Raw genomic sequence first — 19574 nt, forward strand, 5'->3', positions numbered from 1 at the left:
TGTCTCAGTTCGGACCATCGGCCTCAACAATGTCGCTGCCGACGGCCCATATACCCTTGTAGTCCTAGTGAGACAGGCATTATCGGCGTCGCCCGCCCCCTCGTTAGGCGGCAATTGTCTCAGTTACTGGTTATCGGTAATTCGAGTCGGTTGTCGGTGTCTTGTCATCGTCATTGGGCCAATCAGCCCTTGACAAGTTTGGCATGCAAGGTGTGCATATGCAGGTTTCTCCAAGGAACAGTCTCAGCACCTCCTCTTTGCTTTCGCATACTATTTGGGATGTGACCGCATCTACACGCCGCGAGGGATAGAAATGAGGGACCGACAGTAGAAAAGAGTAAACGTCAATGATCACCGAAATCTCAGCTCAATTCAACGCGGATCAACTACTAGACAAGTCTTAGTCTTGATGAAGAGCGACATGAGAAACTGCATCACCGTAAGTGGCGTAGTATACCATGAGAAACATACATTCTGCTGTATGCATGTATGGAGGCGGTAAGACTTTGCGATGGAGAGCAAATCAACATTTTCTTTTTCTGCCCTGAAGTACCTTAGAACCGCGTCATTAGGGGTGGAATTGATGGGGGTCATGAAGGAGGAATAAAAATGAACGATTGTTGTTGCGACCTTATCCCATATCCTTCTGCTTGTTAAACAAAGCCAAACCATCTTATTTTTGAGCCTGACTCGTCGTAATCAATCATGAATGGTCAGACAAAATCCCTTTTTTCTATGACCGAACACGGTGAAGAGTCTCGTCCGGAAACAATGACGGCCCATCTCCAAAGTTTCGGAGAGTGGCAGATCCAGAAGGATATCATTTACCTAGACAATGGTGCCTTCGGGTCCTGTCCAAAATCCGTCGTTGAGAAGCAGAAAAACATCCGACAACACATTGAAGAAAACCCCCACGAGTTCTTCGAAAGATCATACGTCTCCGGCTTGGAAGCCAGCAGACGCTCCCTGGCTGGCTTCCTACACGTCGACTATCGAGACATCTTTCTGCTTCCTGGTGCAACTCACGCCATGAACGTTGTCATTCAGAGTCTCCGCTTCGACCCAGATGATGAGATATTGACTACAAACGTTGCGTATAGCTCTGTGCGGATGGTGCTTGACCATGTTGCGAAGAGAGATGGCGCTCATATCGTCGTCGTTGATGTGCCTCTGCTTGTCACAGGCCCCGAAGATGTGACACAGCGCATCCTTGCTGGCGTCACGTCTCGCACACGTTTTGCAGTCATCGACCATATCCCAAGCCGAACCGGTGTCGTGCTTCCAGCAAAACAAATCGCCAAGGAACTTGAGTCCCGCGGTATTGACACCTTGGTCGACGGAGCACATGCACCCGGTATGATTCACTTGGACCTCGAGGATATCAACGCCGCATACTACGTCGCCAACTGTCACAAATGGATGTGCGCACCACGAGGAATTGGCTTCCTCCACGTTCGGCGAGACCGCGCTCAGAACATCAAACCATTGGTGATTGCCAGGTCGCCGTATGTCGTTGGCAAGTCCAAGCACTCTGTGCTTGAGCACAATTTCGGATGGATGGGGACCTATTGCCCTTCCGCAATGCTCTCCCTTCCCTCCGCTATTGATCATCTCAATACGGTGATGCCAGGCGGGTACGGCGACTTGACGAGTCGTAACCATGACCTCGCAGTGTTAGCCCGCAGGATTGTCTGCAAAGCTATCCGCGTGGATATTCCGTGCCCGGATAGTATGATTGCTGCTATGGCGACTATACCGCTGCCAGACTCTCCGGGGCCTGAGCAGGAGGGTATGCTTCCCATTCAGCAAATTCTGTGGAAGGAACATGGCATTGTCATTCCTGTTTACTCTTGGCCTTCATACCCTAAGCGAGTGGTCCGTTTGTCGGTGCAGGCTTATAATAGGTTGGATCAATACCTTAAGCTCGCCGACTGTTTACGCATCGTGCTGCGCAATGAACGAAAGTCATTTTCGCTTGCCTCTGTTGGTTCAATTGAGTTTCCAACTTCTCCATACACAAGGAGACAAAGTGACGACTCCGCGTACTCTTCATCCTCAGAGAGCCCTCTGGCGTGCGGATGCTCCAGCCTTGGAACGAAGACCTTGAGTGCGGGATACGGTGTGCCTGAGACTCCCTACCAAGACATTGAGAAGCCAACCCCAGCCATGCTCAGTAGCCTCGCGGAATCCAGATTACTGAAGATCTTACGTGGCACATTCTCCTTCGATCCTGTTTCCTTGTTTCCCACCGCAGGAGATTGTGAGGCAGCACTCACTTTGAACAGTGAGATCCAGAAACATGCGAACATAGAGACCTCCAAAATGGCCTACATGCTATCTTGCATTCCACGGCGCAGAATTCCACAGATAATGGCTTCTTCTGTATCGCAGCTGCTTGAGACTGAAGACGTAATTGAGAATTGGCCTCGCCAAATGAACACGCTCAAGAATCAGTCCCAGATACTCAGTCGAGCCATCATTTTTGAGATGAACGCGCCTAGAGCGCCTGCCAAATGTCCAGTTGATGGCAGCGAATTTGTCGGTCGAGTTGTGCCATATGAAACAGAAACCCACGAAGAGAACCTCAGTCTGAAGTTCTGGAGCCGTGCTCTAAAAGACTTCACCACCAAGGGAAGATGGTCTACAGGTCGAGTTACATCGTTCTTGCAGATCCATGCGTTTTTGAGGGATCCTGTTTGTGGTCTGCGCAACAACTTTGAATCCCGCAAAGATAATTTCCTGAAATTGCTTACCAGGCTCACGAAGGAGCTGGAGGAGACGAGTCAGACCATACGAGAAGATGTCGCAGCGCAGTTGGCGGCCGAGTCTTCATTCATTTCTCAGCCTCTCGTCAGTAACGCAAGCTGCGTTCATTTTTCGGAGGATCAGCAACTTGTATACTCATACGTTGACATTTCTGATATGGCTCGATCCGAGTTCTCTTGCCCAGAAATTGTGATTGGCATGATTAGCGATATTCTCAATTGCAGGTCTGGGGACAAGATCCGTATTGCCCCGATTGCCGTAGCAAATAGCCATCCCGTTTGTTCGAGCCATGATTCTCGGCAAGTCATCATAGATGGTAATAACCGGATTACTACTCTGACATTCCTAAAGTTCGTCTCCATCTACGGACTCTCAAACCTTCAGGAAGCCGAAGATAACTTGCGAGAGTACTGCCGAGACAGTGGATTTGGACCAGTTTATTTTGTCGACTTCTGCGCTGTGCTACAGATGCTCCGGAACAATGCGATGCACATATTGAGCCAGCTTCAAACATGCGTTACTTTGGGACGCTTCAAGCATATTACCCAGGTGCCGTGTCTGATTACGGAGGAGGCATCGTTCATTACCAAGGTGTTGGTCGATGGAGAGGAGATTGCACAGCCGATTCATCAGTCTGTTTTCGCGACAGATGATTTGCTTGTAGCACTGCCGGCAAAGATGCAGTGCCATGGGCGGGCGAAGGGGTTCAAGGCGCTACCAGTTAGGTAGATGAGACGTGTTCTAGAACTATCTCACGCTTCAGTTTACCGTAAAATCCTAAGATCTCAATCATTTCTCTATAGCGTGTGCTTGATGTAGTCGGCTATCAAAAAGGCATCATTCTTTCATGGCCCAGTCAGCAGCAGCGATAGCGTGAATCTTTGCAGTGTCAAATATCGGCAGCTCACTTCCCGCCTCATCAACCAATAGACCAATCTCGGTACACCCCATGATTAAACACTCCGCGCCTTCAGCCTTGAGTCTGCAAATGACAGAGTGATAGTCCTCGCGAGAGTTGTCTTGAATGATCCCATTGCAGAGCTCCTGGTAAATAACGTTGTGTACCGTATCTCTGTCGCTATCATCCGGCACAATGACCTTGAGCCCGAATTTCTCGACCAAGCGCTGCTTGTAGAACTCTTTCTCCATGGTGAAACGCGTTCCGAGGAGGCCGACGGACTTGTAGCCTGCTTTGATGATCGCCTCGGCAGTTGGATCGACGATGTGGATGAGAGGTAATTTCGAGGCGGGTTCGATACCGTGAGAGACGAAGTGCATGGTGTTGGTGCAGAGAACCAGGGCATCTGCACCAGCAAGCTTCAGTTTTGCCGCTGCATCATTGAGCATTTCGCCAGCTTCCTCCCATTTGCCCGCGTGTTGAAGGGCCTCGATCTTGGCAAAGTCGAAGGAAAACACAATGCACTGGGCAGAGTGAAGGCCGCCTTGTATTTCGCGAACGCGACGATTGATCTCTTGGTAGTAAGTTGTAGTCGACTCCCAGCTCATGCCGCCGATTAAACCGAGGGTCTTCATCGTGCTTGTTGTTGCTGTTGTTTGTAATTTTGTTCTTGACACGTGGCTCCTGTGCGATGTTTATCAAGCTGTGAATGCGGTGTAAGAGGAAGGTTTTGCTGCAGCCACTGAAAGCAGGTCTGTTATCACGGTGGCTGACTCATGGTTGGTACGTACTCGAGATTTTGATGGCTTAAAAAAATGAATCAATTCCGCTACTGTTATTGGATTGAACTGAGACATGAGCTTTTTGTATGGAACCTTTTTATGCCAGTAGTTGAAGCCGAGACAGGCACCGCTCTCTGTACAACGTTAGCCATGCTTCTTCTGTATTGACATGTGAGTCGCATTCGTTCCACTGACTGGTATGCTAAGGTATGGCAGGTGTCTTTTCCAGCAAGGTATGATATTTAACCCCGATCTATATGTTTTGCATTCGATCAGCAACATTACCTACCCAGTACCACTATTGAAGGGGTCCAACGCCCAATAACAATTAATTACAGCTTAACTTAATTCAACGCTGGAAAGAAATTACAATATACTGTTTTAGATCACGGTAGTTCCTCTACTGCATGCTGCGCCTCGGGTTGCTTGATCAAGCGTATTGTTAAATTGCCCAAAGTCTAGAATAATCTTCCATTTTTCAATTGAATCACATCGTTCAAAGGTCCTAGTTCATGAGCCCCTCAAACAAGATTGCCTGAACTGGTTGGATACACGAGAAGCACACAGTTACATAGTGAAACCAAGATTCTTGTTGCCTGATTGATGGCGGAGTATCCATGCTGATCTTGGATTCGCAAGCCTTATCGTCGTAAAAGGAAGCGGGTCAAAAGTATACATTGATGTTCCTTTCAAGAGGCTAGCTTAAGAATACCATCGACCTTCATCTTTACTGTTCAAGACTTCCCGCAAGCAACTTTTAATCATCACTATGGCCTTCCATACACTGCTTCTTCCTGGCATTATGGCCATGATTGGCCATGCGAAGAAACCAACAAAAAAAACCTCAACTCCATCTACTCCCATGGCAACTTTGCAACCATCAGCGGCGGAACAGGCAACAAATTCGGACATAACACCGGCCTCGCCATCACCGACTCGGCACGAAAAGAACCTCACAGCGAGCTCGACTCTGGCGGTGCCTGACCCTGCGCCAATCCCAACATGGAACTCAAGATAAAGTCGTCGTTTTGGGAGGGCGAGCTCGCGATCAAGGATTGCGATGTTGTGCCTGATGGAGGGCTTTCATGGCAAGAAAAGGTGGATCTATCTACTGAGTCCATTAGCATTGCTATTTCTCAACTGATGTTTGTGGAGGACGCTCTCCGACTGGTGGAGAGTGCGGCGAGGTCGCTACTTTCAGCATTGCATCTCACACTATCGAGATCAGAATTAGAGAACGAACGGGCAAAAATCATGGCACTTGCGACGAGGGCAAAGATGGTGGATAACTTAGAAAGCGAAAGAGTCTGAAGACCTCGCAGCGCCGGAGTTGTAGGTTGAAGTCATGCGGTAACTTCAGGAACAGGGCGGCACTCATTTACGCCATGAGGAACTAAGACCGGTGAAAGAAGATGCGCGTAAAATATTCACATTGGCTAGTGAGGTGAGAAGGAGTGAAGTGAGTTGAACTATCGTAATACGGCTGTGCAGACGGAAATGACTGACTGGAGCTAATAAACTACCAAAAAGAACTCGTTCCAATTTCTAATCTCCATCAGATCAATGCGAAAACATTGCAATCTCCTCTATACTTCGATTTCCGGACAAGATAGGGACTCTAAGCGCTGACAATCTCACCCATGACAGCCAGAACATTGGCCGACCCACGAGAGTTCTCAGCGTTGATGGTGAGGACACCGGAGCTGGAGTCCCATGTGTTGCCATGGGACTCGTTCTCCTCAGAAGAGGAGCCAGAAGAGCCGATGCGGAATCCGAAAACGCTGATACCACCGCCAGCTTGGACCGTCTTCTTGTAGTCCTGGTCAAAAGCCGTCTTGGCGTCACCGCCGAAGCTGATCTCCATGCTGACGCCCTGGGCGATGAGCATCTGCGTGGGGCGGACCTTTTGGAACATGGCGGGTGGCTTAGCTCCCAGCTTGGCCATAAGGCTCTTGACATCGACGTTCCTGTAGCGCGGTTAGATGATGGTTGGTGAAGCAGTGGGGTAGGGCTTACCAAGAACCAGGTTCAAATGGGACGGTCTTTTAGTGTTGGATTTTGAGAGCAACCTTGACATCCGTCGCGTCGGAACTCATGTGGAAGTTGGAGTGCTCAACGCGTCCACCTCCACTGGCATAGAAGTCAAAGACGGGGACTCCGCTGAAGGAAGCACTGCCCTGAGCTTCGGTGAAGCCGATGTCCTTGAAGGAAGACTGCTGACCGGTGGAGAGGCTAATGCCAAACTCATCCGGCTTCTTCTTTGAGAAGCCAACCCAGCCATCGAGCATGGCAGCGTAGCCCGAGATGGAGTACTGAGGTACGTATTGGGTCTCAAGCGGGTCAGGAAGGATGGGCTTTCCAGCAGCATCGTAAGTGACTGACTGAATGCTAGCCTTCATGTTGTATCTGATAGTGATTGGTTAGTCAGATCAGAGGTAATGGAAATTTGGATAGCATGGGCACGTACCCTTTCAGCTCAGTCAGAGTGTTGGACCTGTTGGCGGCACTCTTCATAGCTTCGGCAAGAAGAGCGGAGCCAGCGCCACCAATGGCGTTGGTCTTCATTTGAACTTCATTGGCGGCGGCCTCCCTGTGGTATGGATGTCAGTAAGAAGTCTCCATTGCTCTCAATGTTGTAAGGTTATGTGCCAGTTTTGGAAGCCACCAGGTAGGCATTGGCGTTAAGCGGGGCCTATTGGGCGAATGACTTGAGCTTGTCCGGGTTGTCATCGTCTTTGAAGTCCTGCATAGCCTGATTCTTCGCATCATCCAGCTCGGAGCGGACAATAGCCAATCTCTCTTGGCCTTGTTGAGTCTATCCCAGGGGTCAGAACTTTTGTCACCACCGGCGCCCTATATTAAATGTCATCAGTCAATGCGAAGTCAGTCCAAGTTAAGGGGAAGACTAACTGGAGTGAGGGTCTGCAGGGTCATGTTGAGGGCTTCAGAGTGGCGCGAGACCTTGCTGGCGACAAAGTTGGAGTTGATGGAATCGAACAGAAAGTCCACATACTGGTAGATTCCCCAGTTGGTGCAGACAGCAGGAATGTCCTTGCCACCGGAGATGCCGGCAGTGTTGGCAGCGGCGATGTAGACTCTGGTGTTCTCACCGACCGGGCCGCTGACCATGATGCTCTTGACGGTCGAGGCGTAGGCCTTCCAAAAAGAGCTGGTTCTCTTCAGACATGGTGCGGGTGGAAACTTGATTGATTGAGATAGGAAGGGGGATGAAGATTATGTTTGTGTTGTGATTTAGTGTTCTTGTAGTGTTTGGTGAACTTTTGAGTGAGAGTCAGAACTGGGGGAAACCACCAACCCTTTATATAAGGGAAGACTCTTCGTTGCGACTACTGCAACGTGTGTCCCTATGTAAGCTAAGATGGTTCGCGGTACACAGCTCCCTAGCTTGGCGAATGCTGTCAGCCGGCTTGAAAACAGTCAGACTGATACACGCTATGTGATCTACATGCTGAGTTCACTTGACCAAGACCCTCGCCAAGAAGCTTTAATGGCAAGCACAGACTTATGGGCCGTTCTTGAGGGATGTTAGCGTGCTGACATTCGCCGTAGGGTGTCATAAGAGAGACGGCACAACTGAGAATGGTCAGCCTTGAGTATGTGGCGATGTCACAACAGCAGAGAAAGTGTTGACTATATTCTCCATGACTAGCTGAGGTGCCCGAAGAGGAATCATTCCTGAGTAGTAAACGGCTTGACTTCTCAGAAGTGTTTCTTTCCGGGAGTTCTCTAACTGACACGGCTTGGTTGAGTTCGGAGCTATCGACTACGGGCGGAGATGATGGCCAAACGTTTCGGACCTGTGACTTAAGACAGAATCTAGAGTGAAGGCAATGCTTCCAACATGCTTTATTCATGAGTATAGTTATCGATTGCGGTAAACCTATACAGCGGATTGGATAGTTGCAGGCGATGTTGGATTTGCTGGGATTTTGTCGATAATACTCAGTGCAGTGAACTTCTCCTTGACATTAAGAATACAAGACGGTGAGTTATAGTTCACCCTGATCTCGTATTGGCCCTGCTTGTTGATAAAATGATAGATGACAGCCACAAATGGTCACAGCCAGCCACTCTCAGTGACAATGGTAACCGAGCCGCCACTTATCACCCACGGCACGTAGCTTCTCAGCTAGATCACATAGCTAGTGTAATGTGAGGCAACACCAACAAACGCGGTTGCTCGCCCGAAATGGTATCTGATTCATATTTCCTGCAATACGAGCCACTATTTAGAGCCATAGATAACATGACCAAGCCTCATCCTGCAAATAGAGGGCTGCAATCACCTCCTCCATAGCGTTTCGGGTTGCTTTTGCCAACTTGAATAGAAAAAGGCGTATTTTAGTTTTCACATGATCAATAGATAACTAATGCACCTCGCTCACCATTCACGTTGAAATGATCCTCGAACTTTAACCCAAATCGACTGATTCAGATTCTACACAGCAGCCTACGTTCCGTGTTTTGTCGGAACAGACAAGATGCGGCTCACGGAAACTCTGACCGCTAGCAAGCGGAACGTCACTCTCTTGGCAAATGGGGGATCAAAACTTATTTGGAAGGCTTATGCTATTGCGTTGCTGGCCCATATGACCACGCAAGATGACCTGGACAATTCTATCAAGGCGATCTTCGTCGCCTCTGCAGGCCTCTTCGATATCCCTGCAGGGGAGTTTGCTCCTCAGGAGATCACCAATAATCACAACTTCCGCCGGACCGATGCTCTGCAGAATACCCGATCCCCATTCTACACATCTGATGGAGAAAGCTACTTCGATTCTCGTCGCAAGTATGTGTCCCGCCTTTAGCTTGTAACCGTGAGGACTCATGCAACTAAGATGAATCCAGGTATCTACAAGCTATACATGACGATGTAAGTCTCTTCGTCCTTCCTGTGCCCTAGCAAGATACTGATGACGAAGTAGTCCATGACTTCATCTGATGTCACTGGCTCAATCTCAAAGCTCCGCTCTGAAGTTGAGCAGGCGCAGGACAGAAGTGCACAGGCATACTTGCGAGACCTCGATTTGTACAACAAGAGTGCAATTGTGGCTGGATCTGAGCTTGCCAACTTTGCAGCGTGGGGCGAGAAGTTCGGCATTTATTATGTATGGGCGAAGAGGGAGCAGAAAAGGCTCGAATCGGATTACACCCTTGCCGCCACTAAAACGTCAAGCAGCGTTGGGTTAGTATTGGCTGCGTTTGATTTGGCACGGGATACCTCAACGCTCAGACTTGGGTAAGTACATCTCCCTGGAACTGTAATTCTCAGTCTTACTAATACTGACCATACATAACACTGTCACAGGAGTAACATGCCATGTTCGAATATGGACATCCCCTCGTCTATGGGGCGCGCACAAACTACTCTAGTAGTTCCCTCTGGTCAAATCTATTATAGGCCCTTGTACTCAACCAATGGCATCGACCGGAGAGTTGACTCCTGGGTTGGCGCACAAGACGGCGGCCTTGAAGAAGTTGAGTTGGATCTCGATCTTTCTAATGCCAAGACAGCTTCTTGGGCCAGCCTTGGGTTCCCGAATCTTGATCAAGACCCTCTCTACGACACCAAGCTTATCGACGCTACCAGTCCTAAGACGACACTCTCACTCCAAGCTGGGGGTATGCAAGCATTCGACGTTGATCGGGGTTTTTGGTGAGTTTTCGACATCTTTACTTTGAACTCACTAATGGTATTGGCTTACGACAGGGATGTTAGCGTTGCTGCTTGATCTCAGCTGGGCTCGGCTATAGGCAACGAAGGACGTTCCGGTAAACTCACGAAGATCACCAGAATCTTGTTGGGATACAAAGTGGAGATCAGGATGACATGGGAGGAGGACAAGAAAAGTCAGCTGTCTGACGCTTTGGCCGGCTCAGGTGAAGAGAAGATATTGGGAATGAAAACTGACAGGTGTACCATTCATAACGATGATGGGCAAGTCGTTGTTGCTAGTGCCCCTAGTGGCTTTCCGACCGTGTTGGCGGTCCTGGGACGTGAGATTTAAGTTAACCAGGGGCAGGGACGTGCTGAACCACTGTCAATCATGATAAGAAATGGCAAACGCCTAAGACACAGCATCAGTTCAATCCCCTTCAAATGCGATTCGCGATTCAATAAAATATCTTATTATCCTGTTTTCACTGCCTTCTTCCAGGAACAGAGGTTCTCTTCGCTTGCTGTCGCCTTCATATCACAGAGCTATGACGTGGCGGGGTACGAACGGAGATGATGGAAGACCCCAGTTGATGAGATGTCAGACCCGAAAGAACCGTTGATTGAAATATATTATCTCAACCCGTATATGCGTAACTAGTGCTAGTTGGCGTTCAAGTGAATAGGAAGCGAAACATTAGCGTGGCTTGGCAGTCGTCCCATTCCGTCACGACTGGCCCAACATCAACTCATCGGTGTGGCTCTCTTAGGGCTACCTAATCAAATAGTAGGCCAAGTGTTTCCGCCAGGATATAGGAGATCCTCTAGCGCTTGCTGGGCATCTCCTGGCTACTTGCTGAAGGGTTAACATAGATCAACGCTGCCATAGACTACCTACCATGTCAACAGTTTCCTGGCTACCGGTCATATCCGAGCAAAACGGGCCTTGAGTCTACTTGATCTTTTTTTTTTTTTTTGTATCATGCTTCAATCTTAGACTGTTGGCAATAGTTTGCTTTGAAATTATGATGTAAACTGCCCTGTCATTTGCACCTAGCTCTTGGCGGCAAGCTTAGCTTGACGATGAAGTTCCCTCGGTGCCTGACTTCCACTCTTCGAAATGACTCGTGTCCGCGCGCTTCTACTTAAATGCCTCCCATCATCCTCATTTCTTACATAGTATGCCAAGTCAGCCGTAGGATCCCACTCTGTCTGAGATAGCCCATTACCCAGCCACGCAAACCTGTTCCCACTATACTCAAAGTCATAATCCTCAAACCTAGGTTCTCGCATAGCTTCCAAGTAGTGCAGCGTAGATCCAGGCCACGTGATCGAAGACTGACCCCAGTTGGGCTTAATGTTATGTGCGTGGCGGCAATTATCAGACCATACCATCTTCTGAGTAACTTGCGCCATATAGCTCTTAAAGTCGTAGCATGCTGCTGCTTTCAGGCTCATGCTATGCATACCCGGCTCAGTTTGGTACTTGTCGATAAATTCAGAGATGAAATCAGTTTGAGCTTCTATGGGAGCGATGACGGGGCCGTTAGAGATCGGTGACCATGGACCTGCGAGGGTGAATGAGTTTGGACACTCGGAGATTCCAACTCCCATGTAACCTGTAATAGAGGTGCTCCAATCTTCTTGGAGGTTATGCCCTTTGAAATGGATGGGATAACGAGGGATGAACGACGTGTCGAAGCCAGTGGCTGCGATGATGATGTCACCCTCGTAGTGCTGCCCGTCGTCGCTTATACAGCCTGTTTCGGTGATCTCTTTGACACCAGAGTATATCGCTTGGACGTTGTCTTTCTTGATTGCCTTCACTTTCAGTCAGACTTGTGCGATATCAGCATGGGAGCTAACTTACGCAGAGAAACTGATCCCCCGAAGGCAAAATTCGTTTGCATCCGACTGGAAAGTCAGGAACAAGCTTCTTTTGAACTTCTTCATCAATAACAACTTTCTTCATCTCACTCTCCAAATGCTCACGAGCTTGCCTCTGAAGGACGGTTCCCTTCATGTACATAGCTGACATTCGGTTAGAAAAGAACCTCTCAGCGTAACCAGTGCGACTTACTGAAGAAGCTGTTCAGTGTTCGCTCATTTTCCAGCCGAAGCTTCATAACTGAGTCTGGATCGCTGATGAATCTCTCGATCTCTTCTGGAGAAAACTTGCCCTTCTTTGAGTTGACAGAGGGTAGAGTCCATCGAGGTGTTCGAACAAAGACCTTCGCAGATTTGATATGCGGCTGGATTGCGGGTAGAATCTGAACACTTGATGCTCCGGACCCTATCAACAGGATATCTTTGCCGTCAAGAGATACGCTGTTATCCCACTTGGCGCTGTGAAGTTTGGGTCCTTTGAACTTCTCGAGTCCTGGCACAGATGGCCAAGCTGGCTTGTTCAAGTATCCGGTCGCATGAATGAGAATATGGCACCAGTCTTCGGTCGTCGTATCGGACTTCAAATCAGTAAATTTGACATTCCACTGGCCTTTTGGCTGGTCCCAAAAAGTCTCAATGACCTGGTGCTCAGTCTTGATATGTTTGAGCAGATCATACTTGACAGCAAAACCCTCAAAATATTCCTTGATCTCGTCTGAACTGGCGAGAACAGATGAGAAATCCGCTTTTGGTTCAAATGAATACGTGTAATTATGCGAGGGGACATCGCAGGCGCAGCCCGGGTAAGTATTCTCATACCAAGTCCCTCCCACTTCTGGATTCTTCTCATAGATCTTATCATCTGTCAGTACGATTCTTCGTTGCATTCTTTGTACGCACAGTCAATGAATAGTTCTGGAATGACCTCCTCAGCTTGTAAGCCAAGCAAAGCCCAGAAACGCCAGCGCCAACGCAGATGATCTTGACGAAGCGCTCATTGAAGATGGCCTCTCCCCTAGGTGGATCCATATCATCCACAGAAGGCTAAATTATCAAAAAGCAACTCGGAGGTAATCAATATCTCTTGATGAAGTTTTCTCAGTCGTTAACATTTGCAGCATAATAATTGCCTAGATCTTTTGCTATGCGCCACGACGGTCTTGGCGGACGCATTGGAGCTTCTTATACCCCGTGGAAGCAGGCAAATGAGTCATTGTTTAGGTTTTCCACTTATCAGTATTGATTCTGTCTCAATTAGTCAGGCACTGTGGCATCTAAGTTACGAGCTAGATGTGTTATTTGCAGCTGAGAGCTTGTATTCACCACGCAGAACTTAGCTATGTGCCACTTACCCTACGGATCTTGGCACACGGCGATCAGTAAAATCTCCGAGGCTGCGAAACTCCCGATTAGGATGCATCATCCGCCACTAACGCCGCTGTCACTGTCACGAGGAAAGTATTGTCTAACATCTCTAAGCATTTTGCAGCTGACAAACAATTTTACGTCACATATTTTACACAATTATAACGCAAAATCCACACTGGAACTGTCCGTAGTCTAATTTTCGTACGATAAATCGTTTATCGCAGTGCCAACGCGCGTCAGTGAAACGAGATTTGGTTGCTTTTTCTGCTGCATCATGCAAAGATACCTTGACCCAGCAGATTAAGCAGAACAGGAAACCGTTTCGCCGGTGTCTTCCTCTCAAATACCTGGCTGTCATGGATAACTTGCCGACATTTAACCTTATTTGCTTCTGTCAATTGAGAAATCAGACGGGAATAGTTTCCACCTTCTATGTCGGGTCAATCGTATTTCTTGGCTGGCACAAAATCGTACGTCAGGTTGAAGTACCCTGTCGCTCATTACTCGCGTGGAAACGCTTCGGAGGGCCGCGGTATCCGATGACAGCACATGGGATTTGCAAAGGTTTCTCATTGGAGGATATATCCTTGTCCTTGGTCGAAGCAATTTTGAACCCTGGTATGGGTATCACGCAAAAGGGGCACGGTCCAAGATGGATCGTTAGGAAGTCCTTCCCCGGAGGTAACGATCTCTTTAGTTCGCGGGGACTAATGGTAGTCACGGGTATATCCGTTTACCTGACTCAGTAGCCATGATGTGGCAATCAAGATGGGAGACCACTAAGTTGCATTTTTAGATCTAAGAAAATAACTCAACCAACACAGACTACCACCGAGGATCTCGCGGCTGCGTGTACGTCCCCTGAACTGCCTCAACATCGATACGCTGATCCACTCTAATACCACTCCGAAACTGACGCGGCTGCTCCGGTAAAGAAGGCAGGTCCTTCTGCACGATCTCCTCTTGGCTCTCGGACCGAGAAACCACGTTTGTGATTGAGTAAGGGTCATGCACTTTGCTGTTATTCGCGCGCCCAGACCGAAGTTCATGGCTCTCCAGCCGACTGCCGTTGTAGTGTGGTGTCTGGGAGTTGCCGGTCTTGTCGGTGGCGTAGCCGGCCATGACCCAGAAGCGACGCTTGAGGAGAGGTGTGACCATGGGGGCCTGGCCGACGAAGATGCCGACGCAGTCTTCGCGCATTGACCATAGAGCTGAGACGCCCTTTTGGTTCAACTGACTTGTGTTAGTGTTTGCTGCTGTAAAAGTGAGGTTGGGGGACTTGCGTTGAAGATGAGGACGAAGCGAAGAATGGCGGCGAACATGCAGAAGAAGCCTAAGCTGAAGAGGAGGAAAAGACCGAACTTCTTGAGGCGATTGGTTTGAATGCCCACCAAGACCTGTAATTTGTTAATAAACATCGGAGAGGGGATATGAGGCCTCGTACAGGAATTGGAATAAGCATGATGCAGATATCCGTGACCAAATTGAAGACCAATATCACGACGAAGAAGGTAAGATTCTGAGGAACGCATTGACCTGTCAAAGATTAGCAAAAGTCACAGACTATTCTGGTGCCTCAATACTTACGTCCCGGGTCTGGCCAAACTTGCCAAAGGTGATGGAATGGTCGACACGTCGCAGCCAGCGTAATAATGATGACAGCCACGGACAAAACCACCACGACCATCAACGGCTTCACAAACCTCTCCGTCCAAAGGCCTCGAACAACACGACTGTAGAAGCACAGCATGTTGAACTTGAGCGTCCACAGAATAACCACATATCCAGTCAACCCAAGCAGGAACATCTGCGAACCATATGCCCACTTCTTACGATCCTCCTCGTTCATGTTCTTCCTCTCCTCGAAGGTCAAATCGGAGGTATGGCGGCCCTCAGCGCCCTGGATGAAGACTTGGCCAATTACGGGTGCAGCAGTCCACATTCCCTACCATGAACCGTTAATTATTGAACACGTCAGTCATGGAATGGAGACTCACAGCGACTGCAATGACGAGGTAATCGTCCCAATCGTAGTTCCTATAGCCAACCATTTTCGTGCGACAAAAGATGCGCGCCGCGATCATGGCAGTGCCAATAACGTAGAGGATCCATATCTCTGCGATTTGACCAGCTAACGCAGTCATTGTAACGAACGGAAGAAATAAAGTTTTAACAAAAAGAAATGGCAACTGCAAGCAGCTGAACGAGCTAACAAATAGGCATATCAAGGCATGTAAATGAAGGAGTGGCAACGTGATCCTTTAGAATTTCTTTTTGCATCTAAAAATCAGGAATCGAAACCCCGCGGCATGTTTTCAATTAAGCTTTCTCCCTATATCGCCCCAGACAGAAGATAAAACAATTCATAGCCCAGCAATTAACTACAAGCAGTCAGATCTTTCCCTTGCCTGTGTCTTTATGCCTCGGACGTAAGACTCACAATTGTAAATTCCTTTTTCGATTGTTACATCTTGTCTTACGCTCTGGCGACTCAGTGGATACGCCAAGGTTCTCAATGGAGGGTTTCTGGGGTGAGCATCACATGTTTTTAGGCTTTTTATGTAAGGGCCCGCTGGGATGTAACTGTCCTGGTGGGATTGAGATCCCTGGGTTTGTGAGCTGCAGATGTCAGGGGCATTTCCAGATTCAGATGCTGGATTTGTTGGTTCTGTATCTTACGTTACTGATAACGCTTCAGTTATGTCGGCAGTTGATTCGGGAACAACAATTCATGGTATGATTGTAACGTCCACGACCGGACTTTGAGAAGTGACAACTGTATGAGAGTATGATAGATCAAATCCTCCGCTGCGAATATTGCCCAGATACAGTCATTTCCGGACAGGGCCCGGCTGAAGTTGATGTACTCGACAATGCGAATGCTAAGCCCCAGTTGAGAGAACAACGCCCCTGCGCATGAAACGACAAACCAACACGCACCGGACCAACAGCTCACATTCCCCGTGAGCTCAATATAGAACGAACGCTGTTTCAATCCTCTGAACAAGGAAGGTGACTGCATCGCCGATACTATTTATTCGTCGGCCCGTTCAGACTCAAATCTCCCAATGCAATCCATCCTTCTTTTCTTATTCTCGGCACAGCACTTCCGAAAATGTCCGCCCCCATCCGAGTCGCCGTCACACAGGCTGAGCCTGTCTACCTTGACCTAGCTGCATCTGTAAAAAAGGCATGTGGCCTTATTGCCGAGGCGGCGCAGAATGGGGCGAAGCTTGTTGCTTTTTCTGAATGCTGGTTACCCGGATATCCTGCGTGGATCTGGTATGTTTATGTTTCGTTTACTGGATGGGCTTGTGCGTTTTGGCTAATCTCGGTAGGGCTCGATCTGTGGACTTTGAGTTGCAGACGAGATACATCTACAATTCACTGCCGATTGAGTCTGAGGCTATGGATATGGTTAAAGCAGCTGCCAAGGAAAACTCCATCGCTGTTGCTCTTGGTTTCTCCGAGAAGAGCCCCTCTCATAGCGTGTACATCTCACAGGCTATTATCTCACCTCAGGGTGAGGTCTTGTTGCACCGAAGGAAGATCAAGCCCACTCACATGGAGCGCACTGTCTTTGGTGACGGTACCGGTGCTGATCTGAACAATGTCGTGGAAGTGGACTTTGGAGCTGAACATGGTAAGATCAAGGTGGGATGCTTCGCATGCTGGGAACATACGCAACCACTTCTCAAGTATCACAGCATCTCACAGGGTGAAGTGATCCATATCTCCATGTGGCCACCTATTGATCCCAGCATGGGCGTTAACCATCCTGGTCTGTGGAGCATGACGGCCGATGGGTCCCAGAACCTGTCTCAGACATATGCAATTGAGAGCACCACGTATGTGCTTCACTGCACGTCTGTATGCACGCAGAAGGGCATCGAAGTTTTGAAGACTCAAGATGGGTTAGCTTGTCGTCAACCAGGTGGAGGCCATAGTTGCGTTATCGGGCCCGATGGAAGACGCTTGACGGAACCGTTGGGTGATGGAAAGGCTGATACCGAGGGCATTGTCTATGCTGACTTGGATTTGACAAAGGTTGTAGCGACTCGGGGATTTTTGGACATCGTGGGTCATTACAGTCGCCCGGATCTGCTGTGGCTAGGAGTGGATCGCCAGCCGAAAGAGAATGTCATTGCCAAGCAGTACAAGCCTGCAGTGCAAGAGGAGACAGAAAACACTGTCTATTGATAGACAGATCTAGTGTAGTCAGCGGTTATAAATCGGAGCTAGAATCTCTACGTCAGCTGAATATTACCAAATCGAAGCTAGAGCAGCGAACATCTGCATGAGCCTTACTCATCACCCATGCTTCATGAAACAATTACCTCATTGTACTGGTCCGAGCAGCTATCCAAAACCGTCAACTCTCTTTCAGTGTTTTCTCTTGGCAGCATAAGTGTGGACTTGATGTCATGCGGGATGAGCTGTTTGTCTCACTGAGGCACCGATCATTTAACCACGCTTGTTCCGAAAGGGAATCATGCCGCGATCGTGCCAAACATGGCGGGACCTAGATTGAGATTTAGTTGTGATAAATCACCGAGACAATAACAACATAAATCAATAGGGTATCTCTTGAGCCATTGAGAAAAACCTCTATCTTTTGTATGCCATCACTACTCTCATTAAAATGCCTGGAGAATTGGATCTCTCAACAATTGACTCTGTGACCTTCCATTCCCTCCACCATATCAAAAACAAGACTGGGCCAGCGGTCGACATCCATCAGCAGTACTGGAACCAAACCGCCGGTTCAACGCTAAAGAGATTCCTGGCCAGTGCCGGGTATGACGCTCGGAGCCAGTGCCACATCCTGGATCAGTTCTCCAACCTTGTCGCACCATTTCTTGGGTCATCTCCCGCGCTGGGCGAACCGCAATGGAAGAGTTTTATGACCGATAATCATTGTCCGGTAGAACTCAGCTGGGATTTCCACGTCGCTAACAGTCAGCCCACCATCAGATATTCCATGGAGCCCATCGGTCTCAAGGCAGGGACAGCTGCAGACCTATACAATAATGGAGTTGATGAAGAGTTCGCAAAACGAGCGATCCGAGCATTCCCCGGTACCGACACAACACTCTTCAACCACTTTTATGATTACTTCAATGGGCAATGGACCGCTGATACGCCAGAAGGCCACCGTAGCACTATGTTCTGGGCGTTTGACCTGAAAGAGTCGGCTACTACGAATAAGGCTTACTTCTTTCCTGGCGCCGTAGCCCATTCGGTGGGAAAATCAACACTTGACGTCGTAACGGATGCAATATCTTCTGCTCCGGGTTGTCAGCCGAAAAACATCAGCGCCTTCGCCAGCTTTGCCAGATTCGTCAACGAACGCCGGTATCTCAACCTTGAGATGGACATGCTGGCATTGGACTTAGTTCCCATCGAAAAGTCAAGACTGAAGATCTACTTTCGAGACAGGCGGACAAATTTCCGATCTGTCACAGAGATGATGTCACTTGGAGGTAGAATCCATGGCGCAGATTTTGACGTTGGCATGAGCAATTTGAGGAATCTCTGGGACACGTTATTAGGAACGAGTGGAGTGCCTGATGATATTCCTCTACCACACAACAACCATCGAACAGCTGGCATTCTCTATAACGTCGAGTTGCGCACGAACAGCACGATACCAAAGGTCAAGATCTATATACCAGTCAGGCACTATGCGAAAAACGACTCACAGATACTTGAGGCCTTGAAAGGTTTTCTAGCAGACCAGGCTAGCAAGCTGCCTGATGTTGCAATTGATTTGAATTGGGCAAAGAGATATTCAGACTGCTTGTACGGTATTTTGTTAGTATTCTAGCCCCTCGCGATATACCAGGATGTCTTGTGGCTAACAGCCCCTAGTGGTGAAGAGATGCTATCGAATGGTCTAGGTGTTCACACCTACATCGGTTGTTCGATACAAAGCAAGGGCGACCTCCGTGTAGTGGCTTACGTCAACCCTCAGCAATAAATTGTCCAGCGAAAGGGATTACAAGTATCGAAACACGGCTGGGAGTATTATGAAAGAAATAGAACCGAAAAGAGTGACCGTAGATCCCTGAAGTTCTCACACCGAATCCTTAATGCCAACGTATTCACCTGATCATATCTACGTTTAGATGCTCTCAAATCTGACTGTCCCTTGACATCATCTTATCAGGCCTTACCCAACCACAGCTAAACCGCT

General features: G+C 48.6%; 8 protein-coding genes across 9 annotated transcripts; 4 read left to right on the forward strand and 4 right to left on the reverse strand.

The window, feature by feature from the left end:
* The first annotated feature begins 436 nt into the window (after positions 1 to 436).
* Positions 437 to 3627, forward strand: FOIG_14552 (uncharacterized protein). Its single transcript, XM_031215813.1, has one exon. It carries the CDS (start codon positions 706 to 708, stop codon positions 3493 to 3495), a length of 2790 nt encoding a protein of 929 aa, XP_031054434.1. The 5' UTR covers positions 437 to 705; the 3' UTR covers positions 3496 to 3627.
* FOIG_14553 (aspartate racemase) lies at positions 3500 to 4395 on the reverse strand. The gene has a single exon (XM_031215814.1). It carries the CDS (start codon positions 4297 to 4299, stop codon positions 3604 to 3606), a length of 696 nt encoding a protein of 231 aa, XP_031054435.1. The 5' UTR covers positions 4300 to 4395; the 3' UTR covers positions 3500 to 3603.
* Positions 4396 to 6064: 1669 nt separating this feature from the next.
* FOIG_14554 (uncharacterized protein) lies at positions 6065 to 7575 on the reverse strand (the record flags this gene model as incomplete). The annotated part of the gene is made up of 6 exons (XM_031215815.1): positions 6065 to 6413; positions 6463 to 6488; positions 6516 to 6852; positions 6914 to 7036; positions 7155 to 7261; positions 7357 to 7575. 6 exons carry the CDS (start codon positions 7573 to 7575, stop codon positions 6065 to 6067), a joined length of 1161 nt encoding a protein of 386 aa, XP_031054436.1.
* A 1373-nt stretch (positions 7576 to 8948) lies between these two features.
* FOIG_14555 (uncharacterized protein) lies at positions 8949 to 10127 on the forward strand (the record flags this gene model as incomplete). The annotated part of the gene is made up of 4 exons (XM_031215816.1): positions 8949 to 9256; positions 9316 to 9340; positions 9393 to 9706; positions 9776 to 10127. The coding sequence occupies 4 exons, from the start codon at positions 8949 to 8951 to the stop codon at positions 10125 to 10127; spliced, it is 999 nt and encodes a 332-aa protein (XP_031054437.1).
* Positions 10128 to 10970: 843 nt separating this feature from the next.
* On the reverse strand, positions 10971 to 13192 carry FOIG_14556 (uncharacterized protein). The gene is made up of 4 exons (XM_031215817.1): positions 12911 to 13192; positions 12204 to 12864; positions 11994 to 12154; positions 10971 to 11944 (listed from the first exon to the last, which is right to left on the reverse strand). Exons 1-4 carry the CDS (start codon positions 13037 to 13039, stop codon positions 11177 to 11179), a joined length of 1719 nt encoding a protein of 572 aa, XP_031054438.1. The 5' UTR covers positions 13040 to 13192; the 3' UTR covers positions 10971 to 11176.
* Positions 13193 to 14021: 829 nt separating this feature from the next.
* Positions 14022 to 15838, reverse strand: FOIG_14557 (uncharacterized protein). Of its 2 annotated transcripts, XM_031215819.1 has the most exons (6): positions 15819 to 15838; positions 15376 to 15759; positions 14966 to 15323; positions 14823 to 14914; positions 14662 to 14775; positions 14022 to 14611 (listed from the first exon to the last, which is right to left on the reverse strand). In XM_031215819.1, the coding sequence occupies exons 2-6, from the start codon at positions 15520 to 15522 to the stop codon at positions 14204 to 14206; spliced, it is 1119 nt and encodes a 372-aa protein (XP_031054440.1). In that variant the 5' UTR covers positions 15523 to 15759; positions 15819 to 15838; the 3' UTR covers positions 14022 to 14203. The 2 variants fall into 2 exon arrangements, with proteins under 2 accessions (XP_031054440.1, XP_031054439.1); XM_031215818.1 differs by lacking the exon at positions 15819 to 15838 and having other exon boundaries at positions 15376 to 15793.
* A 655-nt stretch (positions 15839 to 16493) lies between these two features.
* Positions 16494 to 17699, forward strand: FOIG_14558 (uncharacterized protein; the record flags this gene model as incomplete). The annotated part of the gene is made up of 2 exons (XM_031215820.1): positions 16494 to 16660; positions 16717 to 17699. 2 exons carry the CDS (start codon positions 16494 to 16496, stop codon positions 17576 to 17578), a joined length of 1029 nt encoding a protein of 342 aa, XP_031054441.1. The 3' UTR covers positions 17579 to 17699.
* A 321-nt stretch (positions 17700 to 18020) lies between these two features.
* FOIG_14559 (uncharacterized protein) lies at positions 18021 to 19358 on the forward strand (the record flags this gene model as incomplete). Its single annotated transcript, XM_031215821.1, has 2 exons — positions 18021 to 19192; positions 19250 to 19358. 2 exons carry the CDS (start codon positions 18021 to 18023, stop codon positions 19356 to 19358), a joined length of 1281 nt encoding a protein of 426 aa, XP_031054442.1.
* Positions 19359 to 19574: the final 216 nt, after the last annotated feature.

This window comes from Fusarium odoratissimum (assembly GCF_000260195.1).
Source record: "Fusarium odoratissimum NRRL 54006 unplaced genomic scaffold supercont1.42, whole genome shotgun sequence".
Taxonomy (NCBI): domain Eukaryota; kingdom Fungi; phylum Ascomycota; class Sordariomycetes; order Hypocreales; family Nectriaceae; genus Fusarium; species Fusarium odoratissimum.